Source organism: Emys orbicularis, chromosome 9, assembly GCF_028017835.1.
Source record: "Emys orbicularis isolate rEmyOrb1 chromosome 9, rEmyOrb1.hap1, whole genome shotgun sequence".
NCBI lineage: Eukaryota > Metazoa > Chordata > Testudines > Emydidae > Emys > Emys orbicularis.
The window spans coordinates 58,182,133-58,206,010 of record NC_088691.1 but is presented as its reverse complement, the minus strand read 5'-3'; the positions used below and the strand labels follow the sequence as shown (position 1 = coordinate 58,206,010).

At 48.8% G+C, this 23,878-nt stretch overlaps 1 protein-coding gene across 1 annotated transcript in view; it reads right to left on the bottom strand.

Annotated features, from left to right (window-relative positions):
* MYO7B (myosin VIIB) overlaps window positions 1-23,878 on the bottom strand; it is a 91,061-nt gene that overhangs the window by 13,745 nt on the left and 53,438 nt on the right. Inside the window, exons 24-39 of the mRNA XM_065410298.1 lie at window positions 22,764-22,934; window positions 19,858-19,938; window positions 17,939-18,066; window positions 15,808-15,934; window positions 14,183-14,302; window positions 13,325-13,498; window positions 12,132-12,359; window positions 11,480-11,647; window positions 10,604-10,721; window positions 10,386-10,512; window positions 9,633-9,802; window positions 8,757-8,941; window positions 6,924-7,051; window positions 6,163-6,320; window positions 5,206-5,359; window positions 975-1,130 (exon numbers count right to left, since the gene is read on the bottom strand). Of these exons, the coding sequence (XP_065266370.1) occupies window positions 975-1,130; window positions 5,206-5,359; window positions 6,163-6,320; window positions 6,924-7,051; window positions 8,757-8,941; window positions 9,633-9,802; window positions 10,386-10,512; window positions 10,604-10,721; window positions 11,480-11,647; window positions 12,132-12,359; window positions 13,325-13,498; window positions 14,183-14,302; window positions 15,808-15,934; window positions 17,939-18,066; window positions 19,858-19,938; window positions 22,764-22,934 (2,393 nt within the window). The remainder of the gene's footprint in view (window positions 1-974; window positions 1,131-5,205; window positions 5,360-6,162; window positions 6,321-6,923; window positions 7,052-8,756; window positions 8,942-9,632; window positions 9,803-10,385; window positions 10,513-10,603; window positions 10,722-11,479; window positions 11,648-12,131; window positions 12,360-13,324; window positions 13,499-14,182; window positions 14,303-15,807; window positions 15,935-17,938; window positions 18,067-19,857; window positions 19,939-22,763; window positions 22,935-23,878) is intronic.

Sequence of the window (23,878 nt, the reverse complement as noted above, 5' to 3'; positions counted from 1 at the left end):
AGACGCATGCACACACAGCAGTCCCCAGGGGGTTGCTAGTGCTCTGGGGCGATAAGGGAAGCAAACCAATGCTGACAACAATGCTCCTGCTAGAAAAGGGTGCATGTCAGGGTGAAGCAGGGCATGATCATAGCCCTGCTTCCCCCTCACAATGCATCAGCTTTTGGCTGCAGAGCAGGCTTTCTGTACCTGCTGTACACCTAAGCACCCTGCCCCCTCCGTACACCAGAGGTATTATGAGCCTGATACCCCATTGCTCTGCCCCCATGTCACTCAGACCAGTGCAGAATGGGTGTAACTGTAACGCAACCCAGTGAGAATGAGAATTGCATTAGTGTAGATGACCAGGCAGCGGCAGGGTGAAAGATACTGGTGCAACTGGCATCTCTATTGAGCAGGATGTATGCTGCATGGGGCCCCACTCAGATGTTGCTACTCTTCTCAGCATGGTTCTGGTTCACAGAGCCATATTTACACAGTGTGTGACTTCATCAGCTTCACTGGAGTCTCAGCATAGTGAATTTAACCCAACATTTTACCTGCAAATGAGGAGGGGGGCATACACTGAGTTTACTGTCTGGATACCACAAAATCAAAACACACCCTCATTTGCAGCTGAAGGGGAAAGAGAAACCTGTATGATCCGGGGAATCCTAAAAGGGAATCTCAGTGTTGTCCACTCTTGCAATTTTATCACAAGTCTCTCAATATTTGGTGTTTTTCATAAAAGCCCCAGCTCCTGGAGTTATGTGATTCTGTGAGAATCTCAGCTTCCATTTAAAAGCGTCTAGCCCTCATGGTTGTGAATGTGACCGGAGTGCTCCCTAATGGCTCCGAATTCAGAAGGCAAAAGAAAACACCCAAAACTGTCATTTAAAAAAAACAAAAACCCTCTTATGATTTTTAACCCCATCTCAGGACGTTTGGGAGCCTGACTCATGATTTTTGAACTCCTGTGGTTGGCAATTCTTTACCTCATTATCCTCTGAATTCTCCGGCTGCAGTCCAGAGCCAGGGTCTCTTTCTGACGAGTCTCGATGAACTTCTGGGCATGTTTCAGCAGTGATTTACTGGGAGGGAACAGGCCAGTGCAGAGCCAGAGTAACTGCCAGCCACTGGTCACACTGTACCTGCAAACACAAAACAGCAGAGCTAGTGCCTGAGTGATCCTCCTCAAACCATGCAATAGCTACAGAGAAGAGAAGCCCGGTGTAGAAATATGGCCCCACAATAGAGCACTGTGTCACTCCCAGTGAGAGGAGCCAATCACCAGAGCCTGCATGCAGAATCCAGCAGGCTAGTCCTGTACAATGGCAGAGAAGATCATGCTAAATCCAGGCTAATGAATTATTCATGACCGTTGCAAATCTCATGAATAAGAATGAGCTCCAGCTTCAAGACTACCGTGGCAGCTGAATCCCTGGGGCTTTCTCCTGCAAAGCAATTGGGTGCGCATGTCCATGGAGTGCTACCAACTCACATTTATTTGGATTGTGTTAAATATTTTTTGTAGCACATTGTTTGCATTCATCTTCCGCCAACTGCGCCCCTTTGCCCATAACACAAGCACGCATAGGTGCTGGAAGTAGGGGTGCTGCAGCACCCCCTGGCTTGAAGTGGTTTCTATCATATACAGGGTTTACAGTTTGGTTCAATGGCCCTCAGCACCCCCACTGTACAGATTGTTCCAGCACCTCTGCAGGCACTTGCCTTGCAGTTGATTTTTCTGAACATAAAATTCTACTCTGAAAAGGGACAGTATCAACGGCATGGTGGGTTCCATGATTATCATCTCCCAGTGACTCTCAATCAAATTTGCTCAATTCACGCACTGTATATCTAACCTCCAGCCCTGCAAACTGTTAGTCACTCTGGGGTCTTCTGGCTTGTACAGCATCACCAGTAATAATGGTTCTGCAGCTGGAACTCTGTTGATGAGGCCAGAAACAGAACAGATTCCAGTTCCAGTCACGGTGATGGCTCTGAACTGCTAAGAGTCATGAGCCAGTTTGGTCAGTGAAGGAAGTCGATTTGACCCTTTTACATAGTCACTTTTCTGAGGTCCAGATTTTGATCGCAGCTACACCAGTATAAATCTGGAGGATCTTCAGTGATGAGTGTTTCTGAATTTACACCCATGTAAATGAGGGCAGAATTTGGTCCATAGTGCACCAGTCTGGAAGGAACAACATTTGTTTCCCTTGCTGTTCCAGGGATTGCTTATTTCTACCACAGGGACACAGTGGATAATAGCTAGGGCTAAAGTGGTGGAATGAAGGAGAAACTGCACTAGTATCATAATTAGAAATCCTGTATTAATACCATTTGTAGTGAGAGAGCGTGGCCTTTGAGATTGCCAAGGAGGGACCGCCGCCCATTCCCTCATGGATGGAGCCAGGACACCCACAACTACCCCACCAGAAGCAGAGGGGCGGGACAGGAAGTATAAAGGGTGGACCCTCTAGCTCAGTTGGGCTGGCGCCACTGGAGGAGATGGATGCCTCTCGCCTGCTGCTGGGGCTTGAGCCCAACAGAGACCTTGACAGCACCTAGGACGCAGAGGAGCTGCCACAGCTACCTGATGCCAGGGACACTGAGGAGTTGCTGGGACTGCCTTAGCAGTGTATCCCAGGGAGACTGAGGACAACCCCAAGACACAGGTACAGCACGAGGGGAGTGTAGGAAGTAGCTCAGGGACACCAGACTGTACTCTGGTTGTGGTGTTGCCTAAGTACTGGTCAGCGTGTTGTGGTAGGATCCCCTCTGCCACTGTTAGGGCCCTGGGCTGGGATCTGGTGGAGTAGGGTGGGCCAGGGTTCCCCTATCCCCTGCAACCCCATCCCTGGGGTGGCAGCCTCCCCACCTTAGGTCAAGAGGCCTGCGTTTGTCTGCTGTCTGCCTGAGCCCCTGGGCTGTGTGGTGCTGTGCTCTGCCTGCGGCCAGGGTCCTGGACTACCTGCCACTTGGCCCTGCCTAGAGGGCCAGGGGCTTAGAGATGGCTAATGCCCCAGTAATCCTTGCCTAGAGAGGGACCTGAGAGCGAGGGGGTGTGGCCTTCTTCTGAGATTGATGGGGAGGGACAGCCACACACTCCTACACCATTATACAGCTATTTATATGCAAAGTACACCACCATTCCACTTGCAGCACCATCATGGTAGAGCACATGCCCAGATGGAAGATTCAATTCTGATTGGCGCACTGATGCAACACTGCAGGCTGGCAAACTCTGTTGGTGAAATAATAATAATACTTTGCACTTCTATAGCAATTCTTTCTGAGATTGAGCCATACAACACCCTTGAGAAATAGGTAACGAACTACAATTTTAAAGATGGGGAAACTGAGGCACAGCTTGATTCAGAGACTTGCTCAGTGTCACACAGCAAGCCAGATGCAGTCAAGAAAAGAACCTAGAACTCCTGCCTGCTCGTTTCATCCTCTAACCACTAGATCATGCTGCCTTGCTCCCTTCCAAAGTGATCTGGTTTGATCATTATGCCTTGTGTAATCCTTAAATCCTTATGAGCAGTGTTCAATGTGGCACTAATGAGCTCTGAAGGGAGTTGTGCCCAGCCCGCCTGGATGGACTGCCATGGTGCAGGGTCTATGATGGTAGATGTAATGTGTTGCCTTGATAGCCTGCAGTTCTAGAAATCACAATTACACTGTGGTACTGGCTGTGATCCATGGAATGTCACCAACATCTACAACTGTGAGGCCAAATGTTAACCTAGAAACAGTTTAGATTTACAAGCTATTTACATGACAATGAGGTGTAAGCAAATTCCTGCCCCAAGACAGCGAACCATCTCAAGTACATGCTGTGTATATGTTTGTTCTGAAATGGTTATTCTTGCCTATGTTCGTACATTCCACTTATCACACTGGGGTGTGATTCTGACCCATTATCGATGATTGCTACTAGAGGAAACAATAGCAATGATGTAACAGAACGTGCTGCTCTCACATGTATTAATCTTGTTGATGTGTTTTACACAACAGCCTCCTGAGCCAGTTTCTCTGGGACAGGAAGTTGCTTGGGGGCTGCTTTCACATCTCATGGGGCCTTGTTCTCAAACCTGCTCCGGCCCCAGCAGCTCACCTTGTTGATCTCTTTGGAAAACACTAGCCACTAACTCTGATGCCTAAATGGAAGCTGAGCTCTCTTGACAGTCTGGCCCCAGGTGTATTGCGTCTGCCCACCCTGCTCTGCTAACAATGCCAGACTCAGTGCATCTCTTGCTGCTTTGTTGCACAGACATCTCCATATAGGGTGACCAGATAGCAAGTGTGAAAAATCAGGACGGGGGTGGGGGGTAATAGGAGCCTATATAAGAAAAAGACCCAAAAATCGGGACTGTCCCTATAAAATCGGGACATCTGGTCACCCTATCTCCATACCTTGTTTCCTGCAGCTCCCTGCACATGGAATGTCCTCCCTGGACCAGGAGACCTCTCCTCATTCAAATCCCCTCACTCCTTAAGGACCCATTTCTGTCCTGACTCCGTGAAGTGAGTCAGCATGACATAACCTTACTGCTGTGACCCATCCTTCCCACCTTGCCCCACTCTGTTGTCTTGTTGCCCCGAGTTCTGTCTGAGACTCCACTGCAAGCTCTTTGGGCAGGGACCCTGGCGCAATCCATCTATTCTGCAAGGCGCTGTAAAGTAATACATAACAATCAGAATGAGGGGAAGCCAACAGAAGATCTAGTGACAACCGTGTGCTAACATGACCTTTACAGCAGGGAAGCTAAACTTGGTGGGGGGCTGGATGGGAAGGCAGAGCGGGACAACCTATCCCCTAATATAACGGTTATAAAGGCACACACCTCTAGGACTATATCTCCATTCACAGCTACATAGCCAGCACTGAGGGGGAAAGGCTCTCCCCTCACTCCCCTGCACAGACAGCCACAGTCCCCTAGGGAGTAAAGCTGCAGTATTAGAATCTCAGGAAGGGATGTGGCCTCCACAGTCACACTTGCTCCCCACCAGCACCAGCCAATAGTGCTGAGAGGGGAGGGTGTCCATCACACCCTTCTTATAGGGTGCTGCAGCTGCCGGTCCTGCAGATATTCCCTCCCACTACAGCTGCTGCAGGAATTCCAGCTCGCTACAGCACAGAAGCTCCCCAGATCTTGGATTGGAGTCACCCTTCATGTACTGGAGGATGGGGCCAGACGCACACGGGCCTGGTACCTGTTGCTGTTCTCGGTCAGCTGTTTCATGATCTGACAATAGATCTCATCCTGCAGCACTTCCTCCTGGATGGCTGCCACGAATATCTGGTCAGTGAGCTCCATGGAGGACCGTGCCTGTTTCGAGGGGTAGTCTCCCATGAACTTCATGATGGGTGAAGGCACAGTTAAGGACTGTCCTCATGGGAAGGACACATAATCAGCAGAGACTTGGGGCAAATCCTGGTCATGGTGCTGGGCGTTGCTTCATTGCCAGTCAAACAATAGATACATGAGACCCAGTCATATCCCCTGGCTGTGCTGCCCACTGGAACCTACCCCTTCTCTTCCCAGCATAGCCACCAGCAAGCTAGGAGCTGTGCCTGCTTTTACAGTCACCATTAATAACTGTATGGATTTGTCACCCTCTGTACCAGAATGCCTCTCCTGGGATTATTCCACAGGGGTTCTTGGGAGACTCCTGGTGTGTGTTGGTGAGAGGAACCCTGTGCTGTTCCTTGTACCTTCTCCACAAGCACAGCCATCTCAGCCGCATGACTCCCATGGCTTTAGCTGCCTGACCCTCGAAGGAGGACACCCAACAGTTCAGAAACTCTGGAATCATGCAGGAAGCTGCACTCTTTCTAAGTGGAATGACTTAATTGCTGACATATTGTATGTGCATTCTAGCAGCAGCTCCCTCAAGATCCTCTTAGCTGGATTGACCCTTGGGATGTACCCTGCATGGTTGGCCACAGTGGGGCTGTTGAGCCCTTGAGCAGAGTTGAACAGTTTTTCCATTTTCGGGAAAGATGAGGCTTTCTTAACCCCATGTGCTCTATATAGCTACCCCCCATTTACAATGGCTGGGATACGAGACTAAAGGAAGTGAGACAGACATGGATCACTGCTGGCAGGTTTTCCATTGCCCCACCAGTAACACAGCTCCGCCCAGCCGAGGGGGAAGATGAAAGGATATCAATGAAAGCCTGGCAAGCAAGGTCCCGAAGTTCTGGATCTGCACACACCTTCTTCAGTAAGGGCTGCTTCAGGGGTTCCTTGGAGAGTGCCCACAGTTGGCTGCGCCCACGGGATTTGTGGAGGACAGCTTTGCTGATGGACTCCTTTTCAGGAACCCTGAATGGAAAGAGAAATAGTTCACTCTGACCTTTTAGATCAGTAGTAACATTAAACAGGAAGCCAGCACTGTGAAGACTAATCTGTGACCATGTTCTATGCCAGAGAGGTGAGCTAGTACGGTACATGGGACTGCCAGGGCCTGGGAATGCACTGTGACCACACATCCTTGTTGATATCAGCAGAAGGAAAGCATAGAAAACATCAGAGGTTTGAAAAACTATTTTTCCTCCCTCTGCTGGGACCCGAGAGGAGACTGCATGTCCCAGTTCTGTGTTAATAACATGGCAAATCCTGGAGCTAAGAATAGTGCTATGTGGAAGGAAGAGAGTTATAGTTCAGACCATCCTAGTCTGGCTTTTGCAACCCTGCAGATAGGAGAAACTAGGAGTTCCTGGGTCAGAATCTCCACCCAGTGGGAGTCACTCCACTGTCAGCTTCATTACAAGTAAGTAAGCGGAAACATAGCTCAGAGGTGTGTTCCGCCATGGAATCATTGCTACCTCCATGGTAGGGTTAAAGGGTTTGTTTCATTCAGCCAGACATGAACCCTTTTTCCAGAGTCCTGCATGGAGCAGTCTCACCAGGTACAGGGAGCTTTACCTGAAGTGCTCATAGGAAAACTCCTCAAGCGTGTAGGGCTTCATTTTCACTTCCTCTTCCTCTGCCTCCTCCGTGCGGGAATTCAGTGATGCCAACCTCCTCTGATCGGGTGACATCATCAGCAAGCTCTGGAAATATACAGAGACTTCGCACTATTACAGGGCTCTGCACAAACCATTTGACGTTATTGTCATTGGATACCCACAGATGGCGTTGTACACCACGCCCAATTATTCTCTGCTGCAATAGTGTTAGGAATCTGCAGAGGCTCAAGAAAGCAGCTGAGTTACATTCTTATGCAGACACAAACACAGACAGCGAGCACTGGAGTCAGTCTTGACTAATGCCAGCACAGCACTCATTAGAAACCCACCTCCTTTTTGTCTGATTCATCTTTTTCATTAGGTCCCTGGGATGAGGAGTCCTCCCCTGCACAAGCCAGAGCAGGTTAAATTCGGTTAATTAACCTGCTAGGCTGCATCTGGTGAGGAGCCAGGGATTGAAAGGTTGATTGATGATGGAGCCCAGCTGAGAAGGAACAGGTGGGACTGGTATAAAGCCAGGAAATGGGGAGCAGAAAGGGGCTTCAGTGGAAATAGTCTGCACTTACTGCTTTGGAAATAGTCTGCACTCCCTGCTTTGGAGAAGGGAGGTCTGTTTGGGACTATGGAATTAAGTAGTCTACAGTTACTTCCTGAGAGGAGGGAGTTTGGGTTGGTAAATCCAGAGAGGGGGAAGCCGGAAGATGTAGGCAGGAGTCCAGGGACATAGCAACAGGATCTTGGAACAAGCAGACCACAGTCGCTAGACATAGGGTCCCTGGGTTCCCCTACCAGTCACTGGGGAAGTGGCACAGACTGGGCAGTGGAACAAAGCCTGCCTGGGACAGTTGTCCAATAGGAGTCTGCTATCCTGGAAGGGGAGGCCCATATTAACCTAGGTGGAGGGCCAAGCCACAAAGAGCAAGCCATGAAGAGAGAGCACCCTGAGTTGCAGAGAAAGGGGCGGCAGGGCACGTGTACGAGCAGCAGAAGGGGGTGCTGGAAGGAGCTAATCCCCAGAGCAGCCAGGAGGAGGTGCCCTAGCGTTAGGTGTGCCCCATAACTGTCCCATTTAATCCACTTGTACAGTACAAAATATAGCAACTCTCTAAAACTGGGATAGACAATTAATCACTGGGAAGATGGCAATTAGGGTGAAACTTGTGCTGGGTGCTAGTTAGGTGTGTTCCTTTAACACAACGTTCCGAGATGGGAGTGACTCCCATCCGTTTGTAGGCCTGTATTTCCAATCAGCCAACCTGCAGCAAGATGGGACCCGTCGGCTAAGTAAATCCAGTGACTGTATTTGCAACAAATAATGTAGTTCTGAAAAATGCAATGGGGCTTTGGGGTTTGTTTTGGTTTTTTATAAAAGGCAGAAATAAAATATCCAAAGTCGTGGCGTTAATCCAACGTTCAGCACAAATGTCTGGGAATTCAACTGTACGCACATTTCCATGCATTACAATTAACTGTATAAATTCATACAAAGCACAGAGGGCATGGAGTTATGGCTGCTGTATGTGCCATCATCTGGAATATTATTCCTTTTGTGCAACTGAAATCTCATCCTCACTGTTGGACTAAGGGTTTTGTTTGTTTTGTCTTTGTTTTTGCATTTAATTCTGACTCGTTTGTTGCTCCTATGAAAGGCATCAACCTGGTCCAAGTTGGGAGGACCACTCATTCCAATGAACAGTCGCATTCAGTACTGTCATGTCGTTTAACCCCGGGTCTGTAAGGCCTGGAGACCATTCTATTACTGTCTGTGTCCCCATCACATGCTCCTTACCAGCACTTGGCTAGATGGTTTTGCAATGGAAGGGATAATATAGATTGCTTCTAAAGACACAATCCCCGTCTTGGCAGTCCTTTCATTTTGAGCATAGGCCCAGTCACCACGATTTGCTTCCAGCCCTTTGTCCTGGGTCAGAATCAGCAAGTCCCCCTTCTTGAAGGGCAGAATGGCAGGGTCCCCTGGAAACAAAGAGAACTGCAGTATTCTATTCAGGCTCTATAATGTCAGAAGAAAATGCAGGGGATTTCAATCATGAAGACAAGTGAAATGTGTTTGCAAGGCCTGGGCTCAGTTACCAGTAGGAAATGATTTGTTTAACAATGGCAGATCATACAATAGCACTTTTTGGAGCAGTCACTGACACGTCCTCTGGCAGCCTGCACCTGCTCCCACTGAGGTCAATAGCAAAACTTACATTGATTGTGATGGGAGCAGAACGGGTTCCTGGGACTGGCAGTGATGCAGGGAAAAGAGCTCACGAATGTGGCATTTGCGTCCTAACCCTTCGCCCCCTCAGTCAATGATATTCCACAGCCATCTCCATCCCTTGTGGAGCTCTTATGAAGAATGTCCCCCAGATAGCCAGGCTCTAACTTCCTGTCCAGGCAGGTGGAGTTCCTGGACTACGCAGTGTCCAAGAGGGAGCAAACAACAGCAGCGAAGGGGGAAGGAAGGTTGATTTGCTGATTTCAGGGAGGCCTGAACTATGGTGCCTGAGATGCTGGCTCGTTGTGGTGTTCATTACTGGCTCTTCCTGGAGTAAAGTTTCTGTATCCCTGAGCTTTCCTGCTTCTCTTTTAGCTCTTTTGAGTGTGTGCTGGGGTTCACACAAGACTTCTGCCTGCCCAAGACAGGGGCTGTCAGACTAACCTTGCTGCTTGCTCTCTTGCATGGCCACAGCATACTGGGACCTCTTCTTCAGTCCTTCCAGAAACAGGACCACTAGCTCTGCGATGACAACGCTGTGGACAGATGTCAGGACAAACTCCTCTGCCCGCAGCGTGATGAGAGTGCAGCTCTGCCCAAAAGACTTCACTGCCCTGTGGATCCAGAGTGGTTCGTTACTGGAACATCTGCAGACCTTGTATCACCTTTGTCCTACATCCATACACAGGCCTCTATCTGCAGCTCAAGGCAGACAAAGTCTCCACACAGGGGCAGGAACTTCCTGAGCTTGCATTAGCCCTAACAGGAGTTAGGAGCTCCTGACTCGACTTCTTGGAAGTAGGTGAGTGAAACTCTGGCTCTTTCTCTCTCTTGAGAGCACCACAAGTTGGTTCAGCTGCCCCATGTGTCTCCACAAAGTTACCTCATTCTAGGCACCGAGGAGCATCCGTCTCCTGGAGTGAGCAGTGAATTAATTCAATGTAAGGTTTCCCTCACACTAATGCACCTCAGTCCTGACCTGGAAGGATGAGCTTTCCCTGGACTGACTGAGGAAGTTCATTCATTCAGAAACTCTCTGGACGTGTCCCAAGAATAGATGCTGACCCAGACCCAGAACAACCACCTTTCTTGGGGAGCGAGGGGAAGAGAATCTCCATCCTCCATGGAGAGCCCTTGGCTGAGTCTAGGCTGAGAGGCAGCTGTTTTCTCTGGATCTTGCCAATCCAGGTGACTAACCTGTTGGTGTGTATTCCAGTGATTTCTGGAAAGGACAGATCGAGGAGCCGCTTTTCTGACTCATCTAGGAAGCAGATCCCTTTCCAGTTAATGGCTACTATGAAGTGGTTCTTGGGCAGACTGGGCCCTGAAAAGGTGGAAATAGCCCATTATAGATTCAGCCCTTCTCCTCTCTTTATCCCGCTCCCATCCCCTTGCCCACTCACTGGTGTTGTTACCTGAAAATCTGGTGACTTCAAAGAACCTAGAAAAGAGCAAAGGCCACTGAAAACGGGCAAAATCCACTAGCTGCTCCTTCACGCTCTGAGGGGAAAGCCGGTCCTGTGTGTATGGGGCCTACAATACAAAAACAAGGCCATGGCTTCTTGTATGCAGATCCACGGTACACATACCGAAGTGCAACGTCCAAAGACACACAAGGAGCAGGACCAACTGTGCAAGGTGCAGAGAGCCCTCAACTCCCTGGACTTCTTAGGGAGTTCAGCACTTTGCAAGATTGGGCCCAATTTCACCTGCAAAAAGTCAAGCCACAGGCAGTCTCCATGGACCTGAGCTGTCCCAATCACACACGCATAATGGCACAGGCAGCTATTTGGATTCTAAGTTCCCCTGGACTGGGATCTCATCTCCTTAGTTGTCTGTTAAGGGTTTAACACACAGTGGGTGCCTTAGAAATACTAATACAATTAATCAGTATAACCCATCTCGCCAATAGAACAGGGAGCGTAATATGCATAAACACCAACCATCCCATGCCGCGTTTGTCCCGAATCAATCACCACAGCAGCAGCCAGTGATGACCCTTTAAAAACCCCCTGAGTGGCTGCAGAAATAAACTGTACTGCCTCTTTCTGCTCCCAGAGGAGACCGCATGGCCCCTCTTCCTGCTCCTCCCTAACGAACCATGCAGGGCACATGCATGGAGATGCTTCTTGCTTCTTGCTGCTTTCTGATAAATCTCCAGGCACCAGCCAGCGCGCCTCTCACTGATCCCTGGGACACCTGGAATTCATTAATTAAAGAAGTAGAAGCTGGAGCTTAACACAGGTCTTGGAGGCTCAAGATCAAGTCACGGTGTTATGCGAGGTCCATACCTTGGCATGTGTATACGTTATGAGGCTCACCCACTTCTCCTGGGGCTTTGACTTCAGCAGCTTGGCTGGGATGAAGTCCTGGAGCAGCTTCTGGACCAGCTCATTGTGGATGGAGTCCCCAAATTGAATGTAGCAATATTTTGCTCCTACCTCCACCAAATCCTCCTCCTGCAACAATTCAGCTGGTTAAATGAAGCCTGGAAGGTCATAGCTGAGTCCTACCACCCTTTGAGATCCACTAATGAGACGTACTATACAAGAGCTGGGTATTATTATTATCCAACACTATACAGTCTGGAGTCCATATAGCAACAGTCATTTTTCTGCTCTTAACATGGCTGCCGTAGGCAACAATACAGTGGGAAGAGAGATGACCTAGGATGTGGTCACAGTGCCAAGCAGGACAATCAAGTCAATATTAAAATAGAACCCAAGCAGCTCCTCTGGACGTGTGTGTGGCATCCAATGTGAGCTAACAGATGCACCTTACCTTACGTCGTACTCTGGCAGGGCTGCTAGCACCGTCATTCGGAAAAGTGCCCATTGAGAGGGTGGTTGGACACACCTCCATCAGCCTTCCCTCCTCTGCTTATCCCCTTTGGAAGCCCCTATGTCCTACTGCCCCTGCGCAAAGGGTAGTCAGGAACCCCACCTTCTCACAGCGGTATTCTCCAAACCGGATCCCACGAATGATCTGGTGGTAAATGAGCTCCGTGCTGACTGGATCTTCCTTCGAGTTGTGCCAGGGAGTGAAGATCTCTTTCCGGAAGTAGAGGCGCCATGGGGTGTTGCGTTCATGGGCACCCTGCTCCTTCACCAGCTGCTCGCACTGGGAGATGGCGTCCATGACATGATCCCGGCCGCTACCCAGTGACCAGACCTAAGAGCAGAGGGATAGTCTGCTTCAGGGAAAGGCCTGATTTGTAATTAGTGAGTGACTGTAGACTAGAATGCCCCTGTCTGCTAACAACAAAGAGGTCCCAGACACATCAGTTCATATGGTGGGATAGTTCAGAGAGGTCCTGGATGGGACTGGGCAAGTTACACACTGGTAAATGGGTGTAACTTACACACCAGGGCACGGAAGGGCAGGGTGGTGTCTGGAAAAACAACCAGGAAGGTGATGGTATGGGGGTCCAGGAGTAGGACTGCTTTATCATACACCCATCTATTTGCTTTTCCTGCTACAGCCATGCACCTCTGCCCCCTCAGAGTTTAGCATACACCCACTTACCTGCACTTGCATTGGTGGTATATTTTACATAATGGTGTCACTTCTGAGTTCAGCCCATTTAGTTTAGAGCCCAACTCTGAGCACCCAGACCACATGCTGCTTGGGGATCTTGGTTCCAAACCAGTACATCATTAGCGTAACTATATAGTGGGAAAGGATGTGCAGAATGACAGCATGTGAATTAAAGGGCTGTGCCTCACGGGGACCACAGGCAACTGTTCCAAGGTTTGGGTTAAGCGCCACTGATAGCAAAATGCATCATCATTGGAGCGTGGAAAATGGAACTCTCCCCTGTGTAGGGCTGAGAAGTACTGACAGCAGTGAGAGGGGAATTTCTATAATGGAGAACAAGAATGCCTGAGCAGCGCACATGCCCACCAACAGATGGAGGGGAACTGTCAGTAGTTGGAAGGGACAAAAAGCAAGGAGAGTAGAACCAGTGCTGTAAGGGAGTCCTCAGCCAGGCGGGACAGCTATTAGAGGGGATTCCCAGCGTGGAGCTTGTGGAGGACTATTTGAGGTCATTCCTTGGGGAGGAGCTTCTGGAGGGTTATTAGAGGCCATTCCTGGGGAGGAGTTTGAGGATTTCAGGATGGATTTCAATACTTTACCTTGTCATACACAGCAATGTAGAGTGAAAAACCAAACATATCCTTCAGCTTCATTTTATCAGCTACCAACTGGCAGATCTCTTTGGCAATGGAGGCTGAATCTGCAGGGACCGTGACGCTTTGGCCATTCATCAAGGTGACATTAAATACAATGGGTTTCTTCTGCTTTGTTGCCTGTTAGCCAGAGTTAAGTGAATGAGAAGAATCAGAGGCAGAGCCCACTTTCCCAAGGAGAATGGAGGAGTCATTTAGATTTAAGAGCTTTCTCTGCATCAACTTTACACCATGGTCACAATCACATTCGAGATCTCAGCTCATTAAGTGAGGTTACATCTTCACTAGAAATGCTGCTGTAGTGCATCAGTGTAGATGCCCATTACAGCGATGGGAGAGGCCTCCCCTTGCTGTAGTTAATCCATCTCCCCAAGAGGCGGTACCTAGTTTGACAGACGAATTCTTGGATTTGAGGACTTTTCACACCCCTGAGCGATGTAGCTGGGTTGACCTAACCTTTTAGTGTAGGCCTGGCCTCAGTCTGCAGGCCCCATACAAAGGAAAAGAGAATAAAAACCAGTTCCACACCCTTCTTGCAGCTTCATCAAAAGGACAGCAAATGCAGCAGCACACAACTGGTCATCCATCTTATGGATTTGATGCATTATGACAAAGTCCTGATTTTGCTAGTCCACCTGGCAAGGAGTGACTACAACTGTGCATGTCTTAACAGCATAGCCAGAGCAGGTTTACTGTATTTCAGTTCCTGGCCTTGAAAAGATCAGCCAGTGAAGACAAGTAAATACCATTCAACATGAACACACAGATATGTAACTGAGAACCCGTTGATGAGAGATAAACTACCTGTAGTTCCAGCCAGCTGGGAGGTTCAGCCCGGGCTCCATTGGTATAGGTGCGCTTCAGCCGTTCAGCACAATACGGCGCATAGCCTGTGGGCCCACTGCGGATGAAATTCAGCAGGTACTGGATGTACAAAACATAAGAGACAGGAAACTCAGATGTTGCTAAAGAACTGGGGACTCACAAGGGCCAGTAAATCAGATCAGCCTGATCCTATAATAGCTGTTCCCAAACCAACTTGCCAATGCATTGCACTGGTTTTCTTGGTATTTTCTAATCATACTATTTATCGTCCATTAAGATTTCTATGGAGAAATTAATCTTCAATTCCTGCAGAGCTCACACAAGCCTGTCAATTCACTGCAGTTCAAGGAGTTTTGCACTCGAAGTATCTGTAGTGATATGCAGAGCTAAACCCTCAACAGGGAGTAAGATCTGTGCCAATTGCTCACTATATTTATGATTGGAATTATTATTGCAAATGCACGCGCCTGCCTGGTGACTGCATGATACCAAGGGCATCCTTTGTCCGTGCAGTCATACTGTTTGCACAAAATCGCAGTAACTGCACGTGCACATATGGGTGCTTAATTGCACATGGACCTCAGGACTCTCTCTGGAAATTTGGCCTGTTATCTGAATCCACAGGTCAGTCTAGAAGCCTCCTGCAAACCTCATGCTTCAGGGGCAGAGTACTCATATCCCTGTAAATTAGGAAAGGCACTATTTCCATTCCAATATGCAGCCTGGAACAACTGGCCAGGGGTATTACTGTGTTTTCACCTTCCTCTGAAGGATCAGGGACCAATCATTGGAAGAGCAGGATGCTAAAATAGGCTCCACTGTAATTGACTATGGGCTGTAAAGAAACTTTTGGAGACAGTAGGCCTGACTCCATCTCACTTACTTATTTAACTTCAAATGAGCTACTCCTATGTTGCACCAGCATGAGATCAGAATCAGGCCTGTTGTGTTGAATTCATCCCTGGGGTAACTGGCCCTGATTTGGATCTCTCCCCTAAATCACTAATAACGCCATTGAAATAGGCAGTGGAATTACACCACTGTGAAAGTGGTGTGGGTGAGATCAGAATCAGGCCCCACTGACGTCAGTGGAATTACAGCAGGGATGCACTCATCTTGTCCATGTCCCAGACATTCCGTTTGGGCTGGGTCCTTGGCTTTGCAGAGAGCTGTCGGGAGAGGGGAGGAACACTTGCAGAGTAATCTGTGGTGAGGGAGTTGCTGCTGAACTTTACTCTTAACTATTCCCCTCCCATCACATTACAAATGCCTGTAATATGTACAGTATGGGCCAGATCCTCAGTAGGTGTAAATTGGCGTAGCGCTTCTGAAGCAACCTGGAGTAACTCAAATGAAGTCAGAGCACTGAAGTCAATGCAGCAGCTGAGTCTCTGGCTCGTGTATTTAGGTCTGAGGGAGGGTGAAGGGTACTGTACCGGAGATTTATGTATTGATTTGTCCATGGGAGTAATGCTGTGGGGAAGTTTCTGCCTCCACCCTACCACCAGCCGCTATAGCAACCAAACAGTTAATTCTACATATTGTAGCCAAATACAACAACAAACAAGCCCCCAGACCTGGTCCAGGAAATGAGGGCACGATACCTTCACAAACTTGTCTGAGGGAGGGAAACAGCCCAGGCAAAGCGAGAGGAGGATCCAGCCTCGAGCTCGACTGCTCTTGTTGTTATTTTCAGAGAGCTGCTTGCAGATCTGGCAGTAAATCTCATCTCTGTAACAAGACACATGCTGATCACACTGTCAAAGAGAATGATGGACTTTGCTGTCAAACTGTGGCTCGATGGATCCCTGAAGCATTCAGACCGACCATTTCAGCCCTTTAAAATTGCCTCTGTGTCAGCTCAGTATATTTTATTTAGATCCTTTTCCACGGTGCTCAGGAGGCACCTCCCCCTCATTCAGGAATCCAGCCTCCCGATATCTCGGAGGTAGGAACTATTACTGTGTCATCATCCAATCTCACAGGTGGGGATCTGAGGCACAGAGAGAGTGATTGACTTGTCCAAGTCACACAGAAAGCCAGGATGTTCTGAAGCTCAGCCCAGTGCATCCTGCACAAGGAAGTTAATCCTACAGTGCCTTGTCCCCATGGATGCTATATGTCCAGTCCAGTCTGGTTGTGACCAAAGGCTGTTACCATTGGACAGCTCTTTGGTGGCTTATGTGAAATGAGTTTGGGAGTTTCAGTCCAGCTCACAGGGGGCAAGCATTCCATTGTCTACGGAAACATCAGGCAAGAACGTGCAGGCTTTGACCACTGTGGACAGAGACCCAGGGAAAGCATAGACGATTTTAGAATGGCTCTATATAAACAACAAGCAGGATAGTTGTGACTTTGTCTACCTTGGAAGCCTATTCCAGTATTAACTGCCCTTTAGAGTTAGAATGTTTTTCCTGACATCTAATTTAAATCCCCCTTGATGCTAATTTAAGCCAATTACTACTTGGCCTACTCTTGGTGGACATGGAGAACAATTGATCGGAGTCCTCTTTATAACCACCATTTACATGTTTGAAACTCTTGGCATGTCCCCCCCCCCCCTTCTCTAGACTAAACATGCCCAATTCTTTCAACCTTTCCTCTTACGTCAGATTTTCTAAACCTGGTGTTGCATCAGACATTTGAGCTTTTGGCAGGCTACAGCACAAAAGCGGGCCCTACTGCATACCCCTGAGATGTTCAGTGACAGAGGTCGATATAGGTGAGAGAACCAGTAAGATGGACACTGATCCCATCAAAAATGGCAGAACAGGCAGGGAGGAAGGCGGTTCCAGCAGACAGTGGTGAGAGAACCTCTTGGGAATAGCTGGTTAGTCTAGAATCTAGACTAGGGTGACCAGATCACAACACTAAAATTTTGGGACACATTGGGGTGCCATTGGCCCTGCCCACAGTCCACCCCTGCTCCTCCCAGGCTCCGCCCCCACTCTATCCTAGGTCCCCTCCCTCCCCGCTCAGCCCCCTCTCCCCCACCCGTGCCCTTCCTCATCCCCCGGCTCCCTGCTGGCTTGCTGCGTCCCTCCTCAGTCCCCCACCCACCGCTCGCCTCCTCACCCCGCCCGCCCGCCTCTTCACCCCGCCGCCCGCCACTCACCCCATGGTGCCAACTTCCCTTCTGCCAGGTGGGTGCTCACCCACCCCCCGCCTCTTCCCGCCCAAGCATCCGCCCTCGTTCCGCCCCCATTCCACCCCCTTCCCCCAAGTCCCTGCCCCTGCCCTGCCTCTTCTCCACCTCCTCCCCTGAGCGCGCCACGTCCCTGCTCCTCCCCCCTCCCTCCTGGAAAGCGCTAAACGCTGCCAAACAGCTGTTAGGCGGCGAGAAGCGCGGGGGGGTGGGGAGGAGTAGGGACGCGGCGCTAGGGGGAGGGGAGGAGAAGGAGGCGAGGAATGGGGAGCTTGGCTGCACTTTTTCCCCATGGGTGCTCCAGGGTTGGAGCCGGCGCCTCCCTGCCGCTCGCCTCCTTACCTGAATATCGGGACAAAAGGCGTCCCGATCGTACATTGATCGGGACGCGGGACAAAGGGTTAAATATCGGGACAGTCCTGATTTTATCAGGACATCTGGTCACCCTAATCTAGACAGACTTCCCCAGAGATGAATTGAGCCCCAACTCCTCAGTTAATGGGAGTTGATAGCAGGATTTGGAAAGAGAGCTCTGGATGGTTTTGTAGCTGTGGGTGGCTGGCCTTTGATGACAGGTGCAAGTTCAGTACCTGATGGCAGGGCGCAGGATTGCATTGCCGATAACAAAGTGCACTTTTTCAAGGTTGGACATAGGTCTATCCAAGATTGTGCTCTGCTCCTGGATTAGCTCCTCCCTACTGTTCAGCTGGCTCACCACCTGAAACAGAAAGGCAGAATTCTCAGGAGCTCTTCTTTTGTACTAGTCAGTTGCAACTGGGTCCAGGAATAGATGCCTCTACTGTATCTCTACAGCCCAAACATTCCCAGCATAACCCAGTGACAGCTGAGAGCTGACCAGAGCATCATCATTTCAATGTAAATTAACCCGAAATATCTATTGCTGCAGCATTACCCTCACCAACGAGCTGGTTCTACTTAGCTCTACGGTGATCTTTGGCTCTGCTGTGCAGTAGCATGAAGCCCCTGTTGCACTCATATGCCCTAGTGATGAGGATTCTGTAGCCATCTAGAGAGATAGAAAGGATCCATGTTCTGCATCAACTGAGACAGTTATTAAAGAACATCTCTGAAGAGCCAGAACTAGAAAGCTGCTCCTTCATTTTCAACCACAGAAGCCTTTCCCTCTAGTGCCAAAGCAGAACTCCTCTAGCTGGTAGGTCCCTTATCCTTTCAGTGAACCATGCACTAGCAAGCAGCCTCCTTTCCTCATTCATGCACCCAAATCCAATGCGCTACACTATGTTATGTGCTCAGTAGAGCTGTTCATACATTGTGACTGGCCTAAGGACTGCTGTCAGTAGTCATTCTCTTTCAAAGAGCAGGTTGTCTAAATAAGTAAAATGAAACACTAGCATCACCTTCTCATCTGAAGCCTGAACACGGGGAATGGGAAAATAGAACACTGGACTTTGTATTAGTTATACCAAACTGTGTGTGCCTGGGGGAGGGGGAGGAGGTGGGGGTGGTGTCCTTCCCTTCCAAACACTGTTAACAGTAAAGTTGGTTGAAATTTTTCAAAAAAAATTCCTTGAAAAAATGGCCTTTTCATAAACAACGACAAATAGTGCAAATAACTTTGGTTTTCTACATTTATTTTTTTGTGTGAAGCTTTTCACCACATTTTCTATCACACATTTTATCAATTGTTTTTTCATTTACTGAAAATTGGTAAATGGCAATTTTCAGTAACACCATCGATGCAAATTTCAATTTGAAAAGTGGTGAAAAATGGGTACGGGTTCATTTTAAACCCTGCAAAACAGACACAATTTGGACATTTTTTATGACAATTGTCATTTTTCAACCAGCTCTGGTTCAATGTTCTGATGCAAGAAAGGCTTGTCCTTGCTCTGGAAGGGTAGGAAGCTCAGTCTGGAATCTCCCAGTTGCAAGGATTAGAAGAGGCTAAGACATCTGTGAGAGAGAACTGGGGGAGGGATTGTCCTTCAGAGAAGGACTGGAGAAAATCTGAATTTGAACCACCCTGTGTAAGCACAATAGGGCCTGGGGATTGTTCAAAGATGCATGGGAGGGAAAGATTTTCCCCACTGAGTGGGAAAGGATGTGCGGTCTCTGCTCTGGAGGAATTGTCTGAGAGGAAGCGGGGAGGACTGTAAGCTGTTGAAGGCAGAACACTCACTGTATCTGTGCAGCACCTAGCACAATGGGGCCCTGAGCGAGGCCTTTAGGCATCCTGTATAATACAACTGTTAATTATGCAGGGTTCATTGTGCAGAAGAACCGCTCTTCAACAGGCGCAGGAAGGGCTGGCAAGGCTGGAGGAAGGGGGACTTGTCAGGACATGAATGACCTCAGTGGCAAGTAGCAGAGCAGGAGTTCCATACACAGGGAACGGCTGGCCCTGGAGCTGCTTGGGGAGAGAGTTCTTAGCCCAGGGGACAGGCAGCCCGTAGTGCCTGTCAGCATGGGGAGGCAGGAGGCCTGGCAAAGATACCTGGAGAAAGCTATATCGGTGTCTGCCTCTTACCTTTCCTGTCAGCTTCGAGGAACGTTTCAGCTTCACAGAGGAGATCCCCTTGGAGACTCTGTTATTCCTTCTGTAGGCTCCCTAAAATAAACATGGTCATGACAGAAAACTAGTTCAATGCCCAAAGTGCAGTAGAGACCAGTGAATTAAGGAATGGGAAGCAGGGAAAGAAATGCTGAACTATGTGACGGTAGTCATCAACCAAAGCACCTTCTCTCCAGTGTCAGGGCCTTTGGAGTGACAGCTTTCTGACAATGTTATAGAGAAATACTGAGCCAGCATCTTAGCTGGTGTCAATTGACTTCAATGGAGCTACAGTGATTTGTGTCAGCTGAGGACCTGAGCTATTGTGTTTCATTCTTTCTGCACTCTACTGGGCCTATGTGATTTTTTTAAAAAAGAATAGATAAGTGTTAGTATCTTGTGAGTGCAATAGTTCTTCAGCAATTCAGTTAACTGTTCACACACAGGAATTCAGGTACAATGGCTCGGTCTGAAAAATCCAGGTAACATTCTTAGGAGCAGCCATTCAGGGTGTGATTTTTTAGAAGTGGTCAGCATTGGCCTAACTCTGCTCCCATTGGGAGTTTTACCGTTGACTTCAAAAGTAGAACAGTTATGCCAGGGCTTGACTCTTTTGAAATCCCATGAGACTCCACCATCTTCTTCACAGTATTTTAAACTGTGTATTGAACAATGGAAGTAGACTGTGTCTTCGTCAGGACTCTGCCACCCTGATGAACTCTGAACTAGTTTCAAGGCAAAAATCAGGATGTTTTACATTGCAGGGTATCTGCATCATTAACTCTAGTTCTCTGTGAGCACAGCCAGTCCCGGATTCACTCCCCAATCAGGCCGCAACCTCCCATTTGTTCCATTCCCCTAGGGGAGGCTTCCAAGGACTATGTTAAATGCAAGACCCTCTTTGACCCTGGGATAGGGTGTACAAAACCCACACTAGATGGGAAGGAGTTAATGAGAGCATGTGGGCTCAATTAGCCCTGTCCCACTTCACCTGGGAGCAGTGCCAAGCCTGGAGGGAGGAGTTAAAAGGGACAGCCCAGTTCAGTCAGGAGCTGGCTGGGAAGAGAAGAGGGCCTTTTGTGCTAAGCCCTTGAAAGAAGACCTGGTGGGGCCAGAGCCTATCCCAGGACTGCCTGAAGGAAGGCCTGGCTGGGGCTGGAAGGTGACTGATGCTGCTAGGCATCAGAGCCTCCCTAGGGGCAGGTAGGCCTGGCAAGGGATTCTTACATATACCTTGTTCCTCACAACTATGGGGCTTTTCCTTTTGGGATCTGCAGAGGAGGGGCTGGTAGAATGGCCTAGAGGCAGGCTGTGGGAGGAAGCAGCCCAGGCAGGAAGCGGTGGGTCTGAAGCTGCTGGGCTGTAGACATTCAGGACTCTGTTTACCCCAAAAGGGGTGGGACCATATCAGACCCCACCAGAGGGCTGAGTGGTGAGAAGAGAGGAGGACCAGCTGAGAAGTGCCTGCTGTGCCACAACGGGATGCAGCAGCAGTAAGCCTACCCATTGACAGACCCCTATTTGGTCCCCTTGGGCTCTAAGCACTGTAGCTGCATGATTTCGCTTAGCCATAATTAAAGGCACAAGTCAGGATCCTACAGGAACACAAAGAGGAAGTTATGGTCAACAGCCCTTACTTCTGTCACTTGTAGGTCACCAAAGGTTCATCTAACTGCTTAGACATTACTCTGATGTGTGCTATAGAACAGTGGTTCTCAACCAGGGGTATGCAGAGGTCTTCCAGGGGGTACATCAACTCATCTAGATATTTGCTTAATTTTACAACAGGCTACATAAAAAGCACTAGCGAAGTCAGTACAAACTAAAATGTCATACAATGGCTTGTTTATACTGCTCTAAATATTATATGCTGAAATGCAAGTACAATATTGATATTGCAATTGATTTATTTTATAATTATATGGTAAAAATGAGAAAGTCAGCAATTTTTCAGTAACAGTGTGCTGTGACACTTGTATTTTTATGTCTGATTTTGTAAGCAAGTAGTTTTTAAGTGAGGTGAAACTTTGTGGTATGCAAGACAAATCAGACTCCCGAAAGGGATACAGTAGTCTGGATAGGTTGAGAGCCACTTCTATAGAAAACCTTACAATAGATCATTTCTTATGCAGAGCAGATCACAACTGCTGTGCCCATACTTGTCCTGTAGGTCGCTAGCATGAGCTGCTCTTTTCATCTGTGAGGGCTAGAGTGCTAACACCCAATAATGCTGAGGCCACCTTCAATTCAAGAGAAAAAAGCTTATTGCCAGTGTTGGTTGTTCTCCACTGGCATTGCCTGTGCGTAGCCATACTGTAGGTGCCACTCGCAGAGGTCCGATATGACTCCTAAAGGAGGGCTTTCTAGAGACAGGCTCAAGATGGAGAAAAAGGCTGTTTCCAGCTACAACCATTTGGGAAGAAGTAAAATTACAATAACTAGTTAAAAAATTCTAAGATGCTATTAAAACTGTTAGTAAAAATATTCTAAATGGTCTCTTTAAACACTGGGTCAGATTTTCAAGTGTTCAGTCCATTGGGTGCAAAGTTCTTTTGAAAACCTGGCCATCCACATCACAGTGAGGATTCTGAATGCTTGAAAATCTGGCCATTAATGCATAGGGGTTGTCTCAAATTGAGGCTCTCCACTCAGCAGGCAGAGTGTTTAAGCCCTGCTACTGGTATGTGAATGTTTTCATCCTGGCTGCCAGAACCGGCTGCAGTTTCCTCCAGCGAGGCTGGCTTTCTCCAGAGAAGGCTATTGGTATGTGTTAAATGCAGGAGTGCTAAAGCCTTCAAGTGTTCCTTTGCGTCTCTCACCCCTCAGAACAGCAGCACGATAGCAGAGGGAAGCGTCTGAAAATAAAGGCTTCTCCCTCTTACCAGTTCTGGAGTGTTGTTGCCCATTAGCTGGACCTGGCTTTTCTTGCCAAGTGTGTCATAGATTTGCGTCATCACAGAGCTGCTCTTGCTGTTGGTGTTCTTAGCAAACATGGCTGGCTCCGGGAGTTCGCCCATGAACCGCAGGATGATATTCCACACGGCCAAGGAAGCCTGAAAGGCAGGAGACCAATGCGAAGTCAGACAGGTATGGAGAACTCAAGGCTCCCCACTGCTCATAGAGAGCCACGCACATATGGGAAGGACTTCTCGCTTCCCCCATCCACTGTTCAGGCAGATAAAATCCTGTGCTCCATATCATTCACATGGGAAGTTTCCATAGACCCTCATGTCATATATGAGCAATATTCGTGTATCCCCAATGCAGAGAGGATGGTGTGTGAAGGTTCAGGTGGCTCTGGCGGGAACGTTAGGTCTGCTCGACAGTAGGAAATTAGGTGGATATAACTACCTTGCTCAGGGATGGGACAAATCCACACCCCTGAGCGATGCAGTTAAACCAACCTAACCGCCGGTGGAGACAGTTCTCCCATTGACTTACCTCCCACCTCTCAGGAGAACCCCTCCCATCAGACTAGGTAGTGTCTTCACCGAAGTGCTACAGCGGTGCTGCTGCAGTGTTTAAGTGTAAACAAGCCCTTAGACCAGCTGTATTATTGCTAAAGCCCTCAGACAGCTGCTGTTGTGAGGCAGTTTTTTTAATATTGGGGATGGTGCAGGATGGGGCTAGCGAGTGGTACAGAAACATTAGCTGAGCCCGAGTCTGAACTTACTCGTGACTGGCAGCCAGCATTCAGCTTTCCCAAGAGCCCTTAGGACCCAAACCTGCAAGGGAGTGACATCAAATCTCTTGCAGGACGGGGACCTTGGTTTTCTAAGGCTGCCCTGTGCTAAGTGAGGGAATCCCAGAACTCCTCACCCCTCAGCAGGAGCAGCAACAGCAGGATGATGGGAAGGCATGGACCTCCACTCCCGCTCAACTTCATCTCAAAAACCAGAAGCCTCAACAGCAGCTGGGCAAAGGGTGAGCCTAAAGCCCCTTCTTCCCCACCCCCACCCTGAGCAGAAGTGGCTGGGGCCAGCTCCCAGAGTCTTTT